This window comes from Periophthalmus magnuspinnatus, chromosome 6 (genome assembly GCF_009829125.3).
Source record: "Periophthalmus magnuspinnatus isolate fPerMag1 chromosome 6, fPerMag1.2.pri, whole genome shotgun sequence".
Classification (NCBI taxonomy): domain Eukaryota; kingdom Metazoa; phylum Chordata; class Actinopteri; order Gobiiformes; family Gobiidae; genus Periophthalmus; species Periophthalmus magnuspinnatus.
Window position 1 is genome coordinate 7,976,814 of NC_047131.1, and position 26,138 is coordinate 8,002,951.

Below are 26,138 nucleotides of genomic sequence, written 5' to 3' on the forward strand. Positions count from 1 at the left end.
GCGAGTAAATAACTTATTTGAATCTATGTTTTATGTACCAGATTGGCAAAAACGATGCTTGAAATTAAACATCAATATGAAAGGTCATGTCTGGTAGGGCATCTGACGTAAAATCAAACAGATACGCAAATCCCAACTACTAGCTACAAGCACTAAAAATACAGAAATTAATAACAGTATAAGAATCAAATTGGCAAAGAAAAGGCTTAGTTTTGAATCAAATTGAGAAAAAAAAATAATACTGTCTGGTAGGCCATCTGGCGCAAAATCAGATAACAAAATTTGGGTTAGAGATGAAACAGTTTTCCCCCCAATTCCACACATTTATGTCAGCATTTTCACAATATCGATAGTGCAACCAGGTGTGTGTGTGTGACAAGATTGGAGTTGGGCGACCTCAGCTTCACCCATGAAATGTCTCTGTCCTTTTTAATCAGCCTTAAAAACTTCAAGTGCATACGACAGGTTACACTATGTTTCACTCAAACATAGTTCAAATATTTCAGATTTTATGAAAAAAATCTGTCCTGGATTTGCTTTATTTTTCCAATTCTGGCGAAGTTTATAATTTTACTTCCTGGTTGGACACGGGCAGCAGATATGACATATGTAGAGGTAATTGTGCAACTCTTACCTAACAACCAGAATGCTAACAAAGACCAAAACTAGTCTAAATTACACAATGGTTATGCTTAGATTAATAAAAAATAAATGACAACACCTTTATTTTGTTAAATGAAGGTTTAAACGGTCAGAAACTCGGTCCTTGTGCATAAATGGATAGGGTTTCTCTGTTGATGATGGTAGAGGTAGGCCTATTCACCACTACTTCCTGTATTTTTGTACTTTTCAGCTTTTTTTCCCCACAAACTGCCACTGAACTAATGTAAAACTATGATAAATATTTAGCAGAGGTACTATCCCACCAAACCAAGTCAGAATTAGAAAAACATGAAAACCTGTCGTGTGCACTTTAAACAAATATCAAAGTGTTGGTAGAATGGGCTGCAGCATCATTATATGCAGTGTGGATTTGTAGATCTCATTCAGTCGTTGGATTCAATTGTTTTTTGAGCAGAGTTTCAAAATAATAGGCCGTGATACGAAGTTGAGTGCTGATTGGTGGAGAACTAAGGGATGCTCTGATCGGTTGTTGAAAAGAATGTCAAAGTATTTGACGATAGTGACAACATTGTAAGATGTAAGGGTTGGTGGAAGTCAAATTATTTATAGACAAATAGTAGCTGCTAGCTTCGAAGGTTAGCTGCGTAGAGAAGACAATGCAAGATTTAAAGGTGAACTGTGTAACCTTTCCAGTGTGTGTGTGTGTGGGGGTTCCCGTGGATGTGTCACTGCTTTGCTTGGAATGTTCCACAGTATGACATTAAGCTCATCTGTCTCCAAAGAAAACGAGTGGGTGACGCTACAGAGCCAAGTTACAGGTTAGATATGTGGAAAGGTGCGTTTGCTCACAGTAAGAATGTGTTTTTCCAAGTAGCTATAAAAGCAGAAGCAACTGAACTGAACTGTTTAATGCTACAATGTGGAACATCCCAGAGCAGCAACGTCTCCAGCCTCCAGAAAAGTTACATAGTGCATCTTTAAATCTTTCAAAAACAGTTACGAAATTCAAAATTTAAGAATGTGTTGACAGAATTTACTAAACAAAAAATTACCAAAAAGTGTATTGTTTGTACAAGCCTCTCGAAGCGCTGCACTCTAGACATCTCATCCACTCCACACTCTGAGAGGGTGAGCCACAGCTGCCCTGGGACAGACTGACAGAAGCGAGGCTGCCAAGCTATGCCATCTGCCCCTCTGACCACTAACAACACTCACACATCATATTCATAATAGGCAATGTGGGTGAAGTGTCTTGCCTAAGGACAATGGTATGCATTGGTCTGAGCTGGAATCAAACTGCCAAGCTTTGGGATGGGCCTTTAAAGGGGCTGTACCTGCTTTTTTTCCATGTAATCTAATATTTGTTTTGCCCCAGTACAGATATATTATAAAAGCAGCTCTTAAGTTCAAAATGAGACCACTGTGTACTGTCTGCATCCCGTTATAAAGCATTTTATTGTCTGCAAACCAGGGAGTAGCGGCTGTTGTGCTTTTTGCATGCTAGTTGTTTTAAGAAGTGGCATGATGGCAAAACTGCACTCTGGCCTTTCAGAGTTGTGAAAAGCACTTATAAACTCATCGCAGTGAATAAGTAGGATGTTCGGAATGCATAAGGTAAGTGCTAGTTCAGTTTTTTGCATTTTTAAAACTTAAACAGGTACAACGCCTTTAAAAGTTTGTATATTTTCAAAACTTACATGATTTTGTTTGGATCCCATTGAATTATATTGAGAAGCGGACATAATGAAAAGCTGTCATGAGTAAAAGTTAGCTTGGCAAGTTAGCATTATTGATATATCAAGCTACTAATACTGCTTTGGTCAACCACAAAATTGTTGAAAACTTAGCCACTTACTTCAACTTAGCTGCCCTCAAATGTAGCAGACCATGTGTGCATTTTAGGTTGGATTTTACGACAAAACCAATAGTAGTTTGGAGCATCCCTTAATTTCATCCAATCAGTTTTATAATTTCACATGTAAAAAAAAAAAAAAAAAAAAAAAAAAGAAATTCTCGCCAATTTTTCACAATTTTACACTTCAATCACACACAATCACATGGCACCAATGCAGCACGTTTTTGGAGTAAAAAGTTTTTCATAATATCCTCCGCTTTTTAAGGTCTTTTTTGTACAAGTCCCGCTCAAACGATGGCACTTTTTGATGATTTTTTTTGTTAGTTTTTACCAAAATTCCTCTTCCATGTTTTTTTTCTTAGTTTTTTTTTTTTTTTTTTAAACCTTTCAAGTACAAGCCCTTTCATCCATTTCTTCAACTGTGGAATGATCAAGCAGTTTTTGTTGTTGTAAGTGCACGAAAATGCCACTTAAGGAGCACAAGGGCGAACGTTTGTAGTTTTTCATGTTTTTTGATAGTAAAACCTTAAGATGCAAAGAAAGGGGAGGGGGATACTCATAGTAGTAGTAGTAGTAGTAGTAGTAGTAGTAGTAATAGTAATAGTAGTAGTTGTAGTAGTAGTTCTTGGTTTACCATGTCCCTTCAACTCCAGCAGCACCGTGTCAATGAGTGATAGACAGGGTTCCTACACAATTTGCTTGCTGAATTTTTACATGCGATTTTCCAGATTTTTGAAAACTATTTAAGCATGATCCACTGAAATGTTAATATAAAAATACTGGGGTCATTGCAAGATAAATTAGTTAAAACGTGAGCTGAAATAATGTATTCTTACCCAATGCTTTCTAGTAATGAATTTTTTTTTAATATGTAGTTACAGACTGACTTCATTCAAATCTCAGGTTAAGAAATAGTATTATAGAGATTCCTTTGTACTACCGGTAGTTTAAACCTGGTTAATCCCACAGTACTTCAGATTAATTCAAAATTCTAATTTTAACTTTTCACCTGGTTCTGCCCTGGTTTAGGTCCACATAATGTAAAATTAACATAATCCTTTCATTTAATGTTGTTTTGTTTTTTTTAGATCAATTTTGCAAGATGGGTCCATGAAAAAAAAAAACAACCAAAAAAAACAGAAAATATCCATTGGAATTTTAAACCACTGCTCTATCGAAATAACTCAAATTTTCAAATACAAGAAAAACACATTGGCATATTGCTAGGAAAACCTGAAACTGTAAAAAACATGTAAGCTTATTTCCAATCAAATATGCCACATATTTGTTAGCTTCTTATTAAAAATCCTCAAAAAAAAAAAAAAAAAAAAAAAAAAAAAAAAAGGAATAACAGGCAACAAAGGAATAAAATATCTATGGAAACAGGCAGGTGGCATATCCGCTCTTTAATGAAAAGTTACACTGTACACCTTTAAGATCTGTCATTTTGAAAAGCAGATGTCTAAAGCCAAAAATTGATCTAGAAAATCAGAATTAAGTAACCAAAAATGCTGACCATATGATTTACAAAAAATATATAAATACAATGACCCCAAACTTTTAGTCTTTTTTTTTTTTACCTGGAACCTGCTAAAATCAAGTGTCCAACCGTGTATCTGTGTAGGAACCCCGGATTATAAGGCTTATTCTTTTGTAACGTAATCGCCATTTCGAGCGTCTCTTTCGGCATTTTCTCTGGGTCTACCTACTGTACGGGTCGCCATGATATGAGTTTGGACCAGGGCTGGGGGCGGGGCTTTGGGAGGAAGGGGAGGAGTTTGACAAGGAAGAAGCAGAAGAGGTGGGTCCCTCGAATACATCTTCCAATGACAACAAGGACTGAGGCCCCCATGCTGACTGTGATTGGTCAGACTGGGAAAAGGGGCGGGGCAAAGATGACGATGATGATGAAGAAGTATAAACAGAGGAAATCGCCATAGAAGAGGAAGGGGCGGAGTTTGAGCAAGAGGGGGCAGGGCTGCCAGAAGTTGAAGGTGTGTGGCGCGTGTTTAAATGGGCGGGGCTATGTGTTGGTGTAGAGGGTGTGTGGCTTGACATGGAGGGGGAGTGGCTAGAAGAGGAAGGGGTGTGGCTAGAAGTTGAACAGGTGTGGCCAGTAGTTGAAGAGGCATGGCAAGAAGTTGAAGGGGTATGGCCAGGTGTTGAGTTGTGGCCAGGTGTTGAAAGGGTGTGACTGGAAGTGGAAGGGCCGTGGCCAAGAGTAGAAGAGGCATAGCTAGAAGTAGAAGGGGCGTGGTCTGGTGTTGAGGAAGCATGGCCCATTGTCGAGGAGGTGTGGCTTGATGTTGAGGGGGTATGGCCTGTCGTTGAGGGGGCGTGTCCTGTTGCTGTCTGGGAGCCGCGGTGGATTCGGTGGCTCACAATGATGTTGTTGCCGAAGCCGCCCATCGAGGCCATAGTGGTGCTCTGCTCGCGCTGGACCACAGCCGTCATCCCGCCCTCCGCAATCAGACGCCGGATACGCGCTAGAGCGTCCTCCCCCGACACCAGCTCTGAAGACTCTCCTGAGAATAAACAAACAGAATGTAATGTAGCTTGGTATATGCAGACATGCGTAATCGAAAATTGAGATGCAAAATTTATCATAATCTAATGGCCAAAATTTAACTATAAAAACCATAATACTAAAAAAAACCTCCCTCAGTGTCCAGGTAGGTTCCATAGCGGTCCATGGGTTAATACTAGTCTATGTGTCTTATACAGCTTAAGGTTAGGCCTGTCACAATAAATATATCAAATCATCATTCAATACATGTGAGATGGAACACTTATTTTTCTGAGTACTATTTTTTTTTTTTGTACTAGTGGGGAACTTTGTGCTATTTTTCTGTACTATGATAAAATTTGAGGGTTGAAGAAATAAATTCTATGACTCATTAAATGTTTCATTTATTTATTGCAGTTTATGTTAATTAATAAAATATATATCGTACATAATTTGTTATCATGACAGGATTACTCAAGATCATTCTAAAGCTATCCAGGAAAGGTTAACTTCTGTCCTGTGAATGTGCCGTTTTTAGTATCGATGTCCGTTCAAATGGGTTTTTAGTTTTGATACTAGTTTTAGTACCGATTAGTATCTGATTTTCAATACTTCAATTCAAATGGATGCAAGACAAAGATCCGATATTGGCTTGAAAAAAAAAACAAAAAAACCTATGGGCCCATCCCTGCTCCACTGTTAGCTGTATGCTTGTTCAGCTTTCTAATTGTTAACGCTACATAATTGCTTGAGCAAGTTTGAAATGGGAATCAACGGAGTCATCTCGAAAATGGCTTTCCACATCCTCACTCAAAGGCCCATTTGAAATTGATTAGTGATGAAAATTAGTGAATCAAAGAAAGGCATTAAAATTAGTAAAAAGTTTTCCTCAGTGGCTCCCCCTACAAGTTTAAAAGTTTAAATAATAAAAACTTTTCCCAGTAGGGCTGGACCATTTCGGAAAAATGTCGAATTGTTATTTCTGACAAAACAGCAAATCGCAATCACAATATTTAAGAGGATTCTGTTCAAAGTTCACATTTTAAACGCATCCAGGAATATTGACAAAAAGAAGTATGAACTAACAAATTAACACAAGAATCATATTTCAGAACTCAGATCTAAACTACAGGGTTAAAAGTTTTTATGCAGAATAAGACTTGGTTGTTTGTGGAGGAAATTATGATGGTATAGTGCTGGGAATTACAGTCTCACAATTTCATGCGATATAAAATACATGGATAATTTTACAATATGGCGATACAGCCCTTCAGCCCTGCCCCTCCGCCTTTCCCTTCAAAATAAGGGCCAAGGGCAAGAGCTGAAAAGCACTTGGAAAGGAGACAGCCCTTGTTTTATTACTGAATTGTGTCAAATTAATTTGTTTTTTTATGGTAATAATAATATTTATTATTATTATTGTTGATATTATTATTATACATATATACATTATTATGCCTAATATAATATAATTATTTTTATTACAATACAGTACATGTTTATACCAGGCTACATTATTATATTATACTCTATAGGGTTTACTATGGAGACTATATTTAGGTTAAAATATTTCAGAAAAATGGGCACGCTCTGCCTCTGGGCACGCTCTGCCTCTGGGCACGCTCTGCCTCTGGGCACGCTCTGCCTCTGGGCACGCTCTGCCTCTGGGCACGCTCTGCCTCTGGGCACGCTCTGCCTCTGGGCACGCTCTGCCTCTGGGCACGCTCTGCCTCTGGGCACGCTCTGCCTCTGGGCACGCTCTGCCTCTGGGCACGCTCTGCCTCTGGGCACGCTCTGCCTCTGGGCACGCTCTGCCTCTGGGCACGCTCTGCCTCTGGGCACGCTCTGCCTATGGTTACCTGAGCTGGAGGTAGCAGCGGTGTTGTTCCCATCCACAGATGCCTCCGAACCAGAGTCCAGTGAAAAAGACTGAGCAGCAGCACTGGTCGAGGGAGCATCTGTAGACACATCTATAAAAAGGGAGAAAGGGAGAGAGTGAGAGAGATAGGGGTGGGGGGACAAGAAAGGGAGGGAGTGTGAAGATTTTTAATGTAGCTTTATAATGAAATTTATTGACTCATTGTTCACTGTGGTAAGCCTTTTTCAAAAGGCGTAACATATTGCCCACAAATGAATGAATTTATTTAATTACAGATGTTTTTCTTGCACTAACATCTCTTGATAAGCATCCTTACATAGTGGGAGCTTGCCTCTTCACAGAGCTAACTGGTCACTAGTAATTATTATATATATATATATATATATATATATATATATATATATATATATATATATATATATATATATAAATACAATTTATCTGGTGTTAAAGGCAAACTGTGATCATAACCTACAATGCAAAAGGGAAAGAAAACACGGAATGGATCTGTTTTGGTCATCTGCAGTTTAGCCTCATGTTATTTTCCCATTCCAAAGATATAAAATTGTGTTTCAAATTGTTATTCGCTATGGCAATGGTCCTTATTTTTCATCATTCTGGACATATGGATGGATGGACAACACTGGTATTTTTTATCTTTTAAATTGTGTTGTCACTGAAGAACACCTGATTTTTACTGAATGAACTGGCTTTAAATAAACAATACAGCAACCCTGCAGTTTATCACTTTATCATGGCTTTAGTCAGTGGTGTGATCATTGGTGAACACAGGGGTATAGTTTTGCATGGGCCCATTTTTCTTACTGAGCGCGGCGTGTGAGGTGCTGGGCTCCGGTTCTCTCTCAGTTTGAGTCTCTGCGTTTTGGAGCTGGATGATTGGCGTCTGAGTGCCCTGTGATGTCACTGAGGGGGCGGGGTTTCGAGGTTGTAGACCGATCGCATTCATTAGACCCATGTCCCGGTCCAACCTCCAACCAGAGCGGGTCGGTCTGAAACAAAAAAACGCCACATCAACAAGATTTGAATACTGTAAAATACACATTTTTACACATTATATATTTTATATGTAATGTGTAATATATACATGTAATATGTAGCTTTAAGAGAGGTATTAACTGCTAACACATAACATATTAAGATCACTGTTACCTTTTATTTTGAAAATGCTAAGTTAGCCAAAAATTATGTATCAACATGTTTAATAAAGTTTCAGTTTTGTTTTTGATGCTATGTCTCTACCTACATCAGTTCCCCTTCAAAGTGCCATCATAACACATATACGCATACATCTCGCTAATAAAATTACTGCACATGCTATCAGGTTTGTCAAGTTGTAGTCTATTGTTTTATATCCTGCTTTTGTACATTTATGAAAAAATGCCATGCAGGGAAATGGGGATGACATAGGTTTGTGGGCTGAGCTTTGGACAGAATCTCCAATTTGAGACAGTGAGGACTTTTTTTTTATTTTTATTTTTTTATTAACAACTAAGATTAACACTTGTCCCTCAGATAAATAAATAGTGCAGCACTCACCCAGAAGAAAGAAAGAGGAAAGAAAGACGGTAAGAGGTGAACCAGAGAGAGAGTAAAAGAGATTTGATCCACACTCACCCGGGGCGATCGGTGCCTCTGGTGCGACTGGTCCCACTGTTGTTGACACTGAACAGAGGCTCAGAACTGGACTCAGCTGGACTCTCTCCGTCACTGCGATAAAACCTACAAAGACAAGACACAAATTTAAAAAAAATAAAACCTTAAAAAAACAAAGTGAACCCATTTATGCATCTTATAATACATAGACAGTGTATGAGTGTATTGACTGAGTGTCTAAGGCTTGGTACGCTTTGCACTTTGGGACATTTAGATTGTACAGTTCCAAGTTAAGTCAGTTAAATTCCTCAAGTTAAAACCATGCATGAGGAGCTGAACATATTTTGTGTTTTGGTTGAAATCTGTTTGACTGCTGAGTAATACATTAATTACATGCCGACTACTGCATTTCAAGCATTAATATTAACATATTTTAATATTTACGACTTCTTAGTAGAACCACAAATGAAAATAATAGGTAAGGTTATTGTTCCCTTGTTCCCTTGCGAGTAAAATTCATTCTCTGCATTTGACACATCCCTCAATTCATTTACCCCATCCTTTAAAACCACTGGGGCAACCTGTCAGGACCATTGAGCTGTTGGCGTACAGCACTCAAACCCATTTCCAGAATAGTCTTGGCCAGAGCTACCTTAGCTGGAGGATCATATCTATGGAGCGTGCTATGTGAAACTTGCCAAGATTTGGGCTCAACAAATAAAATAAATATGACAGAACCGGCATCAGCATATAATTTCTTATAAGTACAGATTCTTAAGAAGGAACAATATCCATAAACATCCATAATCACAGTGTTAAGACGTAATCGAGTTGGACACAGGAAGCTTCGAAAGCAGAGGAGGGCCGATCCGGTTAACGCCACAAACGACCGTTGATATTAGGGCTCTTCCTGTTGTGATGGACATTAGGGTAATCAAATCACTGTCAACATGGAGCCGCTCAAACAGATGAAATGAAAAATACAATACAGCATTCAGAGGAGGAGGTGACGAAGAGGAATTAGAGTGGAGTTTAATTAATGCTATCAAAAGTGACAAGGAAGCAGAGATTACATTCTGCCATGGACAAATTATTTTAAGCTGTGACGGATAAAAGGGAAGGCAAAGTGTCATTTTGAGCACTTGGCTTTACTTTTACATGAGATATCAACATAAACGTAATAAACCGCTGAACTTCAGCTTTTATCACTGTATTCTTGAATGGATTGGGCCAAGACTGAACTAAAATTTGACATGCCCCGGAGCACCTCACGCCCACCTCCCCAGCCAGTGAGGAGAGAACACATGTGCACGTGGGGGTGCACGTGGGGGTGCGCTCTGCAGACAGCGGTACAGATACGTAAAACACTCAATATTGTCCTGTTTTACTGTCCTATCACTTAACCTTGAAGTTTAAAAACCATGAAGAACAGAGGAATGTGGCAGCGTAGGTGTGGAGAAGACAGGCACGAGTGAGCGCAGGCATGTCTATTAACTAGAACAACCCTGATGTCTTGACTGAGTAAGCTTCAGTGTCGTGTGTCTGCGCGCGTGTCTGCGCGCGTGTCTGCGCGCGTGTCTGCGCGCGTGTCTGCGCGCGTGTCTGCGCGCGTGTCTGCGCGCGTGTCTGCGCGCGTGTCTGCGCGCGTGTCTGCGCGCGTGTCTGCGCGCGTGTCTGCGCGCGTGTCTGCGCGCGTGTCTGCGCGCGTGTCTGCGCGCGTGTCTGCGCGCGTGTCTGCGCGCGTGTCTGCGCGCGTGTCTGCGCGCCTGTCTGCACTCACACAGGGCGACAGATGACCAGGTCTCCTTTGTTGGTCCCATAGGCCAGGCCCATCCCAGGGTCAGGCAGCCATCGAGCAGAGTTTATACTGACGTGACGCCTCTGGTCTGGAGCCATGGGGTAAACCACATTAAACACCATCTGAAAAACAAGACAACAAACCGATTCATATCATAGCATTTTAATTAAACTTGTGATTCAGTCTTTTATAATGGTGTGGTCTACAGTCAATCCTCTGTCAGTAAAAGCATGTGGTGGTGGTGTGGAGCAGACAGAAGACTTTGTGTTAAATGATACTGGTTAAACATTTTGTTTATGTTCAAGAAATTAATATTGCAAGCAATTTATATTTGATTTTGATTAGATAAAATGAATAAAAATTATGATTAATCAATGTGAGGAATTAAACTGATCTTTTATATTATATCACACAACTCCAATTATAAACACCCATCCACCCCACAAGCACAGTAAAGTCTCTGTGTCTGACCCTGATGGAAGTCTCTCCTCCGTGCGGCTGCTGCAGGCGGAACACTTGCGCCACCATGTGGTCGGTGGTGGGAGGCAGCAGGATCCTGCGGGAGGCCAGACCCACCATCACGTAACAGCCCATAGGAGACAGGCTGACGGAGATCGCATTAGGGCCTGGGAGAAAGAAGAACATGGATTATTTCAAAAGAGTAAAGGATGCAGTATTTCAACAATTTTGGTTAAGTTTAAAATTTTACTTTCAGGTTCGACATGGGCTGCAAATACATGAAATGTAGGTGTAATGTCATTTCTGTTACCTAGCAACCATAACATCTAAAACTTGTCTAAATTCCACAATAGTTATTAGACTACTGAAAATAATTAACACCTTTATTTTGTTAAATGAGTTTGACTCAATTTAAACTACCAGAAAGTGCTACTTCATGCATCGGACATGCACTGATTACTGATCCATCTTCAACTGAGTTGTCCTCGGTCAGAAGGAACAGGCAAACTCCACTTGTCACCTCCTCCCTCATCCTAAATAAATATCCCTGAAGTGTACATCGAGCGAATGATTATTACACAGGTAGTTGCATGTGCTTTGGTACGTGTGTGTGCGTGGTTATATCATATAAACGCACACAGTACTCATACACACAAAATTAGGCAGGATGACCAGCGAACAACACAAGGCTCCGTTCCTCACACTGCAATAACATTGAACAGAACCCGCAGGCCACAGGCCTTACTGAACTACAATAATACCTGGTGCATCATGGGTAATGTAGTTTGACATTGTACCGAATCTCTTGGTGTAGAGCATCTCTCCGAGGTTGTGTGGTGCGAGAGAGTAGATGGCCAGGATTCCCTCATCCGGAAAACCGCGCTGGCTGCTCGGAATAAACACAGCGAGGAGCTGACCGTCTGCCGAGATGTCACAGCTCGCATCGTTATAGATCTTACAGTTTGGCACCAAAACGTTTACGGAGGCTGAGGAGGGACAAAATACACAGACATGTTAATAGGAAAATATTTGTCTTGTTTTAAAATAGACAACAGATAAAAATAGACAAAGTGATATTAAATAAAATTAATAATATTAACCCAATTTGAGCTACACAATTTGAATATGCAAACGAGATGCAGAAACATTTTATTGCCACTATTTTCATTGAATTACTATGTTTAAAAGTGAAGGTGTTTTTATTGCCTTGAAGAATGTGCATCGTTACTGTGAGTGGGGTCGCCTCTCCACAGACATGACTCATGTAACTTGGTCTGGTGGAGTTGAGCCTGCTGGTCTTCACGGGCATGGATACGTTTAATGCCACTCTATGGAACATTCTAGGCAAATCAATAACATCTCCATGGAAACAAGAAGTGGACCTTTCAGAAATGTTACATAGTTAAAGGTCCAGCATTCAGTTTCGACATTGCAAAACTGAATCTTGTGAGCTTTAAGCCATGTTATAATGTTGTTACCTCCTCACAAACACCTGAAGTTGTGTTTTGTTTAGTTTGAGTAATCCTTTATTACTAGTCTGTCTACACCTCCAAAGCTCAAAATGCTCTGTTCCACCTTGTGATGTCATGAAGTAGTAGTTTTCAAGTGAACAACTATATTTTGTTCAGTAGAGATTGGCAATTCCAGGGTTAAACCATCCAAATGAGTCTGGTGAAGGTGTGTGGAATTTAAAAACACAGTGGGGGGCTTCCTGTATTACCATATGACATCACAAGGTGGAACAGAGTGTTTTAAGTCTGAAAAAAGAACTGTGCAGCGTTTGTGTATTAAACATGTGTGAACGAAACAAAACACAACTGCAGGTATGTTTGCAATGAGGAAACAACAGACACTTTAAGTCTAGTTAGCCCTGGCACTAAATAACTTTGCGCCAATAGAAATGCCATCTTAATTTCAATAACTGCCTAGATTCTCCTGAGTTTTGGTCACTGGTTGAAATCTGGTTAGTGCCCATTCTTTTGTACCGTTGCTGATTTCTGGGAGGTCAAACTTGGTGAAGTCCCACCACTGCAGCCTGTAGGTGGTGTTGGCGATGTTACTGGCCACAGCCGACTGCCCGTCTCCAATAGAAGCTCCTGCATAAAAGATTCAGTTAGTCAACAGTAATGTAAAAAACACTCTGGAAAACCAGGGCCTGGAGATCTGGGGATGTGATGTGCTGTGTATCTGCAAATTCTATTACGATCCAATCACTACCACCTGTGATGGACATCACTCAGATGTGGAAGAGATCTTGAATATCCTCTTATAAATCAGATACTGGTTGATTGGTTCACTGAAAAGGAATACTGTAAAATTGATTGGATTGGGTGCTTGGATCTGCTTTCCACTTGTCCCTTCTTTCATTTTTGTTTAGTTTTTATTGGTTCACATAACTGTTAGTAAGTTTGTTTTTAAATAGACAAATAAAAAAATGACAACTATGAATAAAAGTATATGCTTTGTCAGCATGAGTAACGCTGAGCTGAAGAGGTTAATATGCAGTGATCAATCTTTTGTAGGGTTAGGGATGTTGCATTATCTGAATCGTTCGCACCAGCCAGGACCCTGTTGACGGAGGAATGAGTGGCCAGACCAGGCTGCCCTCTCTCGTGGAAGATTCCAGCGTAGGGTAAGTACTCGGGGAGGAGGAAACGCCTAGGAAAAACACAAGATAATAGTTTAACCAATAAAGTGTAGATTACAATGGGGCCAAGATGGATAAGATGTAAAATGAAAGTTACGACTGTAACAAATTCAATTCAACTTTATTTTCACAATGGTCAACGTATGTAGGGCACATACATGCACACAAATGTAGCAACATACACATCTACACACTCAGCGTTTACATGCAACACACAGAAATGTATATTGTTCACATATTTCTGTTTACATGTGAAATATATAAATGACCCTGTGAAACACATGGAACCCCAAGAAGCTGTAAAGCTTATGGAATGGGGTCCATCACACAGATTCTATGAATCCCAGCACCGTCCTCTGATGGACAGTACAGATGAAAAAGAACAGGAGTCTCACCGTGGGACAAATCGTCCGAGCGAAGGTGCAGACATTCGGGCGTTTCGAGGCGTCCTGTGTCTCGCTCGGTCTCCATTGTCACTGAAGGAAAAAAGACTTTAGGCTCAAAAGAAATTTAAAAAAAGGAAACAATGTAAGCATGACTAAAAGTACAATAAAATAATAATACCTCATCAGAAGTGTGCAAAATCAACAATTGAAATAATCTACATGGAAGTAACACATCTTTCAGTCAGCTTGTTCTTCCCATTTTTTTTTCCTTTTACATTTTGGGCTTTAAATACAAAGAAAAAAAAAATCCCGGGACTAGGCCGGGACTAGGCCGGGACTAGGCCGGGACTAGGCCGGGACTAGGCCGGGACTAGGCCGGGACTAGGCCAAATCTACATCAGTACTCAAACCAGAACCAAGCCAGGACCAGTGTGAACGCACCCTTCGTTTTTCCTATCAGGAAAGCCTATATTTATTCTAAACCTTGTGCAGGACTCACTCAAGCTCTTCAAAGTCCACATCACTGTTGTCCATAGATCCGGAGGAGTTATTCTGGGGATTGTCTGCTGAGGAGGACATGGCCCGGAGCCGGTTCTGCTGGTACCGGAGTGAGCGCTGCCGAATGCTGTCGCGCCGAGACAAATACTGGATCATCCTTTGAGCGTAGTATGCGGCCGGGGACAGTCTGGGGGGCAGAGGTCAAAGGTCAAAGGATAGTTTTACCTGTACTTTACTGTGTGGAGTCTGGTGATACCTGGCAGGGTCGGGGTAGATGGGGTGGTCCCTGGAGCCCGTCATGTCGTATCGGGACAAAGACAAGAGCGAGGACTCGAGCAGCCGCCTGAGAAGACACAGACCTGGGTCAGACTGAGAGATAGAGCGTTTAAGACCTGATCTAAGACCAAATCTAAGACCAGAGACCAAAGACCTGGTCCAGAGCAAAGACCTGACAAAACCCAGGTTCAGACCGTACCGTCTGAGCGAGTCCTCATCGGGCGGGTCCACAGGCACCTCTTGGCTTAAGGCCTCTTGCTCTCTGGAGGTTTGGCGATAGACCCTCTCCCACTGTGCAGTGTCCTGGTTATAGACAAGGCCCACAGTCTGCTCCTGGGGAGGGGGGGCAGGGGGTTGCTCTGGCTCCGGGCGCCGCTCTGAACCCTCCTCTGGTCTCCATGACGACGAGGGAGCGTCGAGGGGCGTGGCCGAGGTGGAGGCAGTGGGTGCGGTCCTCTCCCAGCGCTGCGAGTCGTGGTTGAAGGTAAGCAGGTTGTGGCAGGCTCTACAGCGGTTCAGATGCCCCCTGGCCCCAGGAGCAGAGGTGCCCTCAGAGGGGGGGGGTGGAGGAGGCGCAGGGGGTTGGTAGTGGATGATGGTTGGGGCAGAGGGCCCAGGACGCTCCGGTTCCAGGTTATTGTTCAGCAGCTCCTGGTTCGGAGGGTCCAGCTCAGACATGCGGTCGAACTCCATGAAATAGCGGCTCAAGTTACACTGAAGCACATTCCTGAAGGAGGCGGAGCTCCGTGCGCCCTCCCAGAATGGGTGGTGCCCGCTGCTGGTGCCTGTGTCCCTCTCACGGCCCTCATTGGCAGAGGTGTAGTATGAGCGTCCGTCCTGTCGCAGGGCGGAGAGCAGGCTGACGGAGGAGGAGGTGGAGGTGCGGGGGGGGCAGCAGGGGTCCACGAGGCCACTCTGGAGGGCCTCTGGAGGGCTCCAGTCCTGGGGTTGGGGGCAGCGTGGGAGGCAGGCTGGACAGACCTGCGCCGCTGTAGTAAACACTGGTAAAGGCAGAGGGCCGCTCGGGCAGAGGGCGCGGCTCGGTGCGGGCAGAGGAGAAAGAGGAGGGGGGCTCAGGGTGGGTCCCCGAGGGCTCTGGGGCCAAAGAGGGGCGACCTGTAGCACAGCGGCTGCACAGACACACCAGGCCCAGGTGCTGTGTGCAGCCAGGAAACGGCCCACGCTCTGAGGAGAACTGGGGCAGAGCAGAGTCACCAGAGGGCCCCTCCCCCAGGGGGCGCTGCTGCTCCGAGCCCTGAGCCGGAGACCGTGACGACAGGATATGCAGGAAGTTATGGAGGATGGGTGTGCGACGCACAGGCTGCGATGGCAGAAAAGAACGCTGACGAAAGTGAGGCATCTCCACACTGTCCATGGGAACCTCCGAGTCATCCTCGCTCTGAGCACAGACACAGGGTTATACCACGGGTCAGATCAAGTTAAACTGACTTAAAACTGCACAAACACTCACCGGCTGATTGGATGGATTCACGATCGCTGTGAGCAGGTTGTGTCCCAGAGGATCGAACCGTACCAACCTGAAACACGCACACACAAGGTTATATTACATCAGTGCCTTTAAAGTCCAGTAGATGTCTCTCTATGCAGTATTGTTGTGGTTGTGGTAGTACCGCACGCGCTCCGTCTCACTGCCTGTCTTCACTGCGGCAAAGGGCTCGGGCCGGCTCCAGTCCCAGAAATGCAGCTCGTTGTTGGTGGCAATGAGCAGCAGCTGCGCCGTGGGGTGAAAGGCTAAAGACGCGATGGCGACGTTACTCTCCGTGAACCAGCTCTCACTGCCGCCCTGAAAGAGTGGAGGGTTAGATCACATTTAATTTAGTGTCCATGAAATGTCAGACCACTCATTTTACTAAAACACAGTTTAGATCATTATATTTTTGCTAAAAACCTTTTTCCCAATTTGGCCATTTTTAGGTTTAAAAATTCCATAACTTTTACCTACCAACCCTTTCGTTAACTGTGCAAAAACTCCTCCAATGTATACTGTTTATTTATTTAATTATTACTTGACAAAATTTTTAAAACAAACACATTTATGTTGTTGAAATAATGTTAAAAGTATCAGAAAAATGTGTTTGTGTAAATTGTGCCAAACTTTTGCATAGAATTCTCCCTTGTTTTAGAACCCTCTACTTTTCTACTCTTTCAATTTTTCTTCACAAACTTCTTGATTGGTGTAAGTATGATTTACATTTACAAGAGTTATTATTCCGCTTAAATAAGCAAAAATTTGAGAATGATACAAACCTGTCATAAACACTTTAAAATTCTTGGTATTAGAAAGTAGTTTTTAGTGGTATTAAAAGAGGACTTACATGCAGGTCCCAGATGCGCACCTCCCCGTCCAGGCAGCCCGAGGCCACAAGCCCGGGGATGGTTGGGTGAAAAGTCACGCACCAGGGCGTCCTGCGATGTCCCACCAGAGAATGCAGACACTTCCCTGTCTTCACCTCAGTGATGTAAATGTTGTGGTTCACATGAGTTGAGGCCATGAGGGTCCTACGGATCACACAGATGACAGTTGAATGAATAAATGAAGTTGAATGAATAAACTTTATTTTGGTAGTTACTTTAAAAAAAAATGTTTTAAGCAAAACAAAATAATACATTTTCTATGTGTATTGATGGCAACCACAAAAAGATTTATTTTATACATTGTTGTAGGTTTATGAGCCAAGACATCTATGTCTAATGTTGTAAATTAACTAAGTTTTAAAGTTGTTTTGAATTTGAACAGATTGACAGTTTGAATTAACTTAAATTCATCATCGAGATTATTTCAAGGTCTCATTCCTAAAGCAGACACACATGTTTGCCTAACATTAATTCTTATTTTACTAGATTCAAACCGAAGCAAACCAACCAACAATTTTGGTGAACACATTTGCAGTGGTTATACCTTACCTATTCCAAGCATCCTAGTTAGTCACCGCAATGTGCTTATAAGAGCGTTTCACAAGTCCAAAGGAGAGTTTTGCCGGGGCAATAAAGCCAACAACAACTAGCATGCTAACTTGCACTTCATGATTAATTATAAAGTGTTTTATTGTTGGATAAATACAGACAGCACACAGCACATTTATTTTTACCTCGAGAGCTGCCTTTACAATACAACACATCTGTAGTGGGGTGTTACGGACTAGTCAGTTTTTTGGCCTTGCCTCTCATTTTCCCAGATCCACCCCCCAGCTGAGCACACCTGGAGCGACTCAGAAATCAGCGCAGGATATAATAGCCCGGAGCTGCGCACCCCACCAGCGACCAGTGGGTCCTCCGCTGCAGCATTTTTCTGTGAACTATTTGTATTTTATTTTTGTATTATCTAAATTTACTTTGTACACCCTTTTGAGCACGTTTGTAATAATACATTTACTTTAAGACCGTTTGACCTGTCTCCACGCTCTCACTCTTGTTCCACACTTTTTTAACATCAACTCGTTGCGTGCCACCACCCCTGGACCAACTGGCACGTAACATGGGGCAAGACAAATACATCGGCTACAGGAACTTTAAACTACTACAGTCACTACTGGCCCAAATATAAAGTTAAGATCCGCTAGTGTGATGTCCCCAAAAAGTATGGAAACCCAGAATGTGTGTGTTTCTGTCAGAGCGTTACCTGTCGGGGCTGAAGGCCAGCAGGAAGGTGGAGCGAGGGCTGTCCGGCAGCTCCACTTTCTGTCACAGGCAGAAAATGTGAAAATTAATTATATGGGGGGAAATCTGATTTTTAGTTCATATTATAGTTTAAAACAGATGTATCAACACCAGAATCAGAGTCAGTAGTATTTTGAGAATCGTCAAATCCCCATTGTTTTCGCTACACGTTCATACAATATACCAATTAATGGGCGGAGAACCTTCTACAGTAGAGGACACGTACTACCATGTAAACAGTTCATTTTGAGCCCAAAGTTTGACCTCTTTTTATCACCTGGGCAATAATAAATGCATAATTTTATTACATTATCTTCCCTGAGCTCTGATACAAACCTGACTCTGCCATTTCATCCATCGGACCTTCTCCTCCACGAGCAGCTGCAGCAGCCTCTGGGAGCCTCGCGTCTGGGAGCCTCGCTCTCTGTTTGACAGGATCCGCACAGAGTTCCTCTGACGCGACGCCATCTTGAGTGGGTCAGTCCTGCTCCAGCCGCGCCCTCCCCTCCACCGCCTCTAGGCTGAGGTGAAAAGGGAGAGGAACATCAGTGGAGATATCAGTGAGATAGACAAATAGATAAATATATACATCCATAGGTTTCAGAATTATGAAAAATTGGGATAGTTGCCATAGTAATAGAGCTGGTGACATGGAAACCTAATGGCGATTTCTCATATTGATGGATTTTTGATTTTATTTTATTTGGTCTCTTCAAAACTAAAAGACTTTTAGTATTGATTAATGAGCATTCACAATATAGACTTTTGTAGATTTGTACCATTTAACACAAAAAACTGACAGGACAAGCAAATCATGGATTTGGTTGGGTTTTGAATTTATTTATTTTTCTTATTATTATTCAAAAGAAATAAAAATTGCTTTTACTAAAATTATTGATGCAGCCCTACAAATTCAATCAATATGAATTATTTATAATTTAACAAAATGTGCCTTTGTACAATACCACCATGAGGAAAATACGTTTAAAATTAGTCTTGTGACTGAACCCCTTCTGCTTCTGTCCCTAAAGTCCCTGGGTCTTTCTGCAGATAAGAGAGTCTAAAACAGGAGCTGCCTCTGGGTCACTGCGACCTCCAACATCGACAAGAAAACAAAACCAGGCTAAACCAGGGGACTAATCCAGGATCGAACCAAGACCAAGACAGGACCCAACCAGGACCCGAACAGTAAAACTGGGGACTAAACCAGGAACTAAACAAGAAAAACAAACAAGAGTTGAGCAATGTACTGCTGTGACAGAAGTTAAGTCACACTCCAAACAAATGTTTTTTCTGTGGCTTTGGACGTTTCCATTTAAAAGACCCGAGCTGATCACTGGCCATTATAACATGTGATTAATTGCACAAGCCCAGTTTAAACACACGTCATCAGCTCGAAAACATGTTTTATGACAAAAACAGCAGCGTTTTTAATGCAAAATGAGACAATAAGATGAATGTGATTTTTAATGAGAAATAGTTGCAGCTCTCATGTTGATAACATAAGACTAATCGTCCTGTCATGATAACACATTTTGAAGAGCGACATATTGCTGTAAATATAAAAGAATATAGAGAAATGATAATACTGAAACCAAACCATAAACCAGAATCATCCACAAAAGTAGTCTACAATATTCTTTAAAAAAACTGGCAAAATTGTCACATGTTGAATGATAAGTCGCTGTAGTAACCATCGTGGCCTAAAGACTAATATTAATTTATTCAGCATTTTGTTTTTGAGGATTATTTTTCAAAGTTTCATGCTGCACCATTTTACAGAAGCACTTTTTTACTTTCACTAATACTGATGGAATTTCACCCTTTTTTGTGTGAAATGGCAATGATTCTGAAGTCTGTATTGTTTTTGTTTGTAAAATATCAAAGGCCATTTTTATTTGTTTTTAAAGCTACAGTATGTAACTTTCTTCACCTGCATGATTCCATAGAAATAGAAAGAACCAAAACTATAAAATTGTCCGTGGAGATAGACATGTTTTATGACATACTGTGGAAGATTAGATAGATAGATAGATAGATAGATAGATAGATAGATAGATAGATAGATAGATAGATAGATAGATAGATAGATAGATAGATAGATAGATAAAAACTTTATTAATCTCCAAGGGAGAAATTCAGGTGTCCAGCAGCAAACACACACTTGCACAAACATACACAATAATAACAGTAGAAACAATAAAATATTACTATCAATAGTATATAGTACTCGTCATATAGAAATTACAGTTCCTATCAGGCAGATCTGTTAAACAGCCTGATAGCTGAAGGGACAAACGACCTCGAAAAGCGCACTGTTCTGCAGCTCAGTGAGAGGAACCTGTTACTCCGTGTGCTTCTCCGTGCAGACATAGTGTCATGCAAGGGATGTCTGGAATTGTCCAGGATGCCCTGCATTAAAGCCCTCATCCTCTTCTCAACCACAGCTCCCACAGAGTCCACCCTCCTCCCGATTACAGATGCACACTTCTTTATCAGTCTGTCCAAACGATTGCAATCCCTTGTGGTTATACTGCCACCCCAACAGACAACACCATAGAAGACAGCACTTGCCACAACAGACTGATAGAAGAGGAACAACATGTCAGCACACACATCAAAGGACCTAAGCTTTCTTAGGAAAAACAGCCTACTCTGTCCTTTCCTATACAGAGCCCGAGCCTGCTCTGACCAGTCCAGTTTGTGGTCAAGGTGCACACCCAAGTACTTATAGGTGTCAACCACCTCGATCCTTTCTTCGTCAATGATCACTGGTTGGTGGGCGGGCTTCCTACCAAAGTCAATGATCATCTCCTTGGTCTTTGAGATGTTCAACGTAAGACCATTTTCCCTGCTCCAGGAGGTGATTATTGCCAAAAGAACAAAAATTAGAAGGAAGCAGGCCTTCTCCAAATAAGAGTCAGACCTGTGGAGATGCAAGCCCGCTCACAGCAAAGATGAATGTTTTTTTTAAAGTTTTTCAGTGCAATAAAAACACATTATTTGTTTTAGTTTTTTGGCTAAAAGGTTACTTACTGTGGCTTTAATAAGACAAAATAAAATTTTGAATAAAACTAAATAAAATGTAAAACTACAATGAAGAAAATGAGGGAGAAATGTGATTATGTTTTGTCCTATCACACCCAGGCCTTATGACAGTGCTATAAAATAAAACTGTTTCTGGGCCTGGAGTCAGTGTCTGTGCAATATCCGATATCATCTGTATATTATCTGTTTATTTGTTTTTTGTTGACTTTTATGTGAAGCACTTTGGTCAGCTGAAGTGCCTTTAAATGTGCTATATAAACAAACTTGAACTGAATTGAATTGGCTCGTGCGTAAACAATGCATGATTATAGTGGATCAGATGGTAATCGCTGTCCTCAAATGGCCCGAGTGAGAGATTAGCCAAGGCTAATTTGAGGATCACGCCCAAAAGGAACCAAGAAATCAAGAATGTCACAACCAAAGCGGAAACCGCAGCTCTGTCCACATGTAAACAGGGAGGAATCCAAGCACAAACACAAGCTTTTATAAAGAGGCTTAAGTAAGACGAGGGCCATAGTAGTCTAAAGACACGTCCTGCTGATCGATTACACAACTAAGAAGAGCACATGGCAAAAACTCTCAAAGCTATTCCATATCTTTATGTATCTGAAACAAACTGCAATGACAAGGATACACCTGCATGTGGAGTTCATGCAAAAACAAAAAATTATCAAAAAAAAGTATTAGGAAACTATGTATTTGCATAAAGAATAGGGAGAGGTCACCTATCAGTTCTGGTTTCAGCCAATATCGACAGATTCTTTTAAATCAGTATCAGCCCATATGCGATGCAGTATTTTTGAACTGTCCCATTCTCGATGTGTGAACACACTGACGGTGAAAATGGAAACAGAAGAGTTTTATATGCCTCAAACATCCTAATAATTTTATATCCCAAGTAAATAAATGTTATTATTTGGGATCTTCAAATTAACATACATACTCACTATGGAGATTAAAACATTTTAAAAACTGTTGGTATCTGCAATTTTTTTTGGGCCACAGCAGCAGGTTAAATATTGGTATAGGCTCATAAATTAATAAATTAATTAATTAAAATAATAATAGCCTATATCAGCCCATGCCTAATAAAGAGTGAAACATGAGTTTAATCTGCCTTTTTATGTATAAATACAGATCAATGTCTTTTTTTTCCATGTCCAATGCCTATTCTCAATGACTGATAAATTCTGTCGATTTCTTTGGGCCGACATGTTGGGCCAACTTTGTAATAAATTTTAAATTTATTACAAACTCACCCACAACACGTTTTTAAAACCACAAATTTATAAAGGGCTGTGTAGTACTGTTTTTTCTTTGTAGCTTTTCTTTATATTTAAGTGGTCAAATGGAGCTTTATGTGTACTCTTTAGGCAGCAGGTTGGCCAAAACTAAACATCAGCCTGTGCTTGAGATTTAAGGCTCTACATATAAATACCAAAAAATACAAAGTCTTCAGCTAACTCACTCACTTCACCTTGCTGCTGTTGTCCCAAATAAATCCTTATAATCTGAATAAAATTATTAGTCAACTATACAAGACACCATCAACCGATTAATCAACTAAACATCAAGCATTTACAGAAGACATTACAGATAATGGCTGTATATAAAAAGTTTCTACATTTATAGCCTTATTGACATTTTTTTTTTTTTATTTAGAAAATGTATAGTGTCCTTGTTGTAGTGTTTAAAAACTAAATACTCTCCAGTCTTCAGGAGGTCTTCAACTACTGAGCCTGTAGTTTAAACGTTCCACAAACGTGTTTAACAGTTCATATTTCAGCCTCCAACTAAAAGCTATCACTTCTTTACATGTTTAAAAATAATACAACTCGAAAACTGCAATTGTACATTTTTCTATTCAGGCTGAACAATTTGGGGAAAAATATTTAATTGCAATGAGTTTTCGATTTTTGTATTATTAATAGGCTTCTACTCAAAGTTCACATTTTAAAATCATCTAGAGAACTGACAAAAAGGTTCAAAAATGAGCTGACAAACTAATACACAAATCACTTTTCAGAACATGTTAGTACAGCTCTAAACTACAGGATTAGATGTCTTATTCTGCATAAAAAAACTGAAAATAATGTTTGTAGAGGAAATTATGGTACTTCAAAAACTGCATTCTTTGCAGTTTGGTTACTGTGTTTATTTAAATTAAGATTTCAATAGCGATTAATCTTGCAGCTCTACTAAATATTCTCCATTAGGTCTTAATTATTTTGTATAAAACCTGCTGGCCTTGTAGTTTAGACCTCCACAAACGTGTTTTGAAATGCATGGGATTATTGTGTTAGTTTAACAGTTCATATTTCAGCCTTCATCTAAAAGCTATCCCTCCTTTACATGCTTAAGAATAATTGAGAATAATATTTATAATTGAGGTTAGGCTAAAACCCCAAATGAAAAAAACTATATTCCAACCACAAGTAGCGCTGTCACAATACTAAAATTTGAATTCAATTTAGATACTAAAGAGCAGACTGGATACTGGAAACAGGCTCTGATAAACAAATTTTAACTGCACAATCTGTTATTTGAAACACTAAATAATAGTATTTGTTTATGCCATGTAGTCTTACACTAGTTCTGATAAAACTCAAGATGAAATGGATAAAAAAAGTTCCAATTTAAACCATGTGTTGTTTTTTCAGTTTCAATACTTAAATGAGTATCTCGTTTCAATGAGCAGCTGATCTTCACTTTTGATCTACTAGTACTACCGCCCTGTACTTTAAACACAAGAAAAGCATTCGTTAAAACATCTTGGGATTAGCCAAATAATAATATTTAAAACACACCATGTAACTACTGATAATAATAGGGGCCAAACCATGATAAGGTATTGCAGACATAAGAGAAGCAAAGACAATACCCAAGAGACACTTCTACAATTAGTCAAGTTCAAAATACATCATTAGAACATAGTAGTTGCATAACATTCAAAATTAGGAGTGTACTCCATATAACATTGCCATTTATCACTGACAAAAGGACACAACTTGAAATAAGCTACAATCAGTTTCAGGATGGTTCGAGCATATCCAGCTAATCTAACGCTACAGAAAATTAGATAAATGCATATAAAACTCGAACAACGCCAAAATAAACATCAGAAGTTGGCAAAATGACGGTGATATCTCAATGAGACAAGACTGAACATTCATCATTCAATTTGGCATCAGTGTCCCTGGTTAGTGGTAGATTTTATGGTTTGGAAAAGAAATTTAACACCAAAACAGACATGAGAAAAACGTCAGTTGCTTTCACACCCTTCACACTTCACCGAGATGTTAAATTTGGCACAGACAGCTTCCATTTTCAATCTGAGGAAGCTAACCCAACCTACAAGCTAATTTAGCCCATTCCGGATATAGCCCGCTGCCAGTCAAATTTCGCCACTACGAAATGTGATATTTGGACTGTTTTAACAACACAAGCGCTATAAATCATATCTGATGTAAAGATAATGTTTGGATGCACCCTAACGGGGTAAAATGTAAGATCCGAACCAAAATGAAAGGCCTACCTTGTTTTTTGGAATCGCTCCCCCACTGAGCTGCCATTATCAGCTAACTATGCTAACAGGCTAACTAGCACGGCCAAACACGGAAAATGTGGCCACCGCGAATTTAAAGCTCTATCCAACGCTAACATCGGTGATTATCCGTGACAGTAAAAGAATAGCGTCCACATATACCAATGGACAACATTCATATAATCCAAGGGAGGCAGATTATTCACTCTTTTCTAAGGCATTGGTTCAAGAGGTTCAGCTGCTGTGAAACTAGCCGCTAACGCCACCGCTAGCTCGGCTCAGGCTTATCAGCAGAGCGCCGATGGCAAAAAGTCGAACTATTAAAACCGAACGTATTCATTCAAGGAAACAAAATAACTACATATTTAACAAATTATTTAACTAGAACATGTTAACATAACCCGTGAAAATGTTTCATTTGGTTTAATATGACAGGAATGGTAGTGAAATATGTTAAGCAGAGTGAAAACGGATCTGATCTTGTATTGATTTTTAAGTCTGGCAGGAGAAATAACTGTGCAGTTTTGGATGGATTTTTGGATAGAAGTGTCGCACATAATACAAAGGCCAGTTCCGTCCCCATCACTTAAATCAATAATAATCAAACTTTCTAATAATCAGAAATAGATACAATATTAATAACAGAAGACAGACAAAATAAGCTTGATTTATGTATTGGGATTTATGTATTGGGAGTATTAAAGTATTAAATTACATAAAAATATATTTAATTAATAAACTAATACTAATACTGCTACTACTACTACTACTACTACTACTACTACTACTACTACTACTAATAATAATAATAATAATAATAATAATAATAATAATAATTATTATTATTATTATTATTATTATTATTATTATTATTATTATTATTATTATTATCATCATCATTATTATTATGTTTTTGTAAGTTTAATAGTAATAATACATTGGTTTTATATAGAACTTTTCAGGGTAACTCAAGGATGCTTCACAATAGTGTAACACAAAACAAGGACAGGACAGACAAAACAAGTAGTGAGGAAATAGCCCTTTGTGGGCTATGAGGAATAGATGAGTTTTGAGCTGTTTTTTGAAAGTGTTTTGTGAGTTTCTGATGAGAAGAGGGAGAGAGTTCCAGAGGGTTAGGGCATTGATGGTGAAAGCTCAGTTCCTCAAATTGTCACATGTATAAATCCGTTATTGTCAGTCATTTCTATTGTACTATATAGTTTTAAGGATGCCCAAAATCTTCATATTAAACCCTCTTAATGATAATACATTTACTACAAAGTCATTTTTGTATCCAATTACTATTCAGTTTTTCCTCTTTAACTC

General features: G+C 40.2%; 1 protein-coding gene across 1 annotated transcript; it reads right to left on the reverse strand.

Moving 5' to 3' along the window:
* Nucleotides 1–3,837: 3,837 nt before the first annotated feature.
* Nucleotides 3,838–25,080, reverse strand: LOC117372288 (activating molecule in BECN1-regulated autophagy protein 1B-like). The gene is given in 20 exon segments (XM_033968071.2): nucleotides 3,838–5,004; nucleotides 6,845–6,955; nucleotides 7,690–7,874; nucleotides 8,500–8,604; nucleotides 10,259–10,398; nucleotides 10,748–10,902; nucleotides 11,533–11,721; nucleotides 12,721–12,831; nucleotides 13,293–13,393; nucleotides 13,778–13,858; nucleotides 14,268–14,453; nucleotides 14,523–14,609; nucleotides 14,742–15,434; nucleotides 15,436–15,941; nucleotides 16,014–16,080; nucleotides 16,174–16,346; nucleotides 16,879–17,062; nucleotides 18,183–18,241; nucleotides 18,557–18,741; nucleotides 24,804–25,080. Coding segments are annotated over 19 exon segments (4,089 nt in total). The 5' UTR covers nucleotides 18,689–18,741; nucleotides 24,804–25,080; the 3' UTR covers nucleotides 3,838–4,180.
* Nucleotides 25,081–26,138: the final 1,058 nt, after the last annotated feature.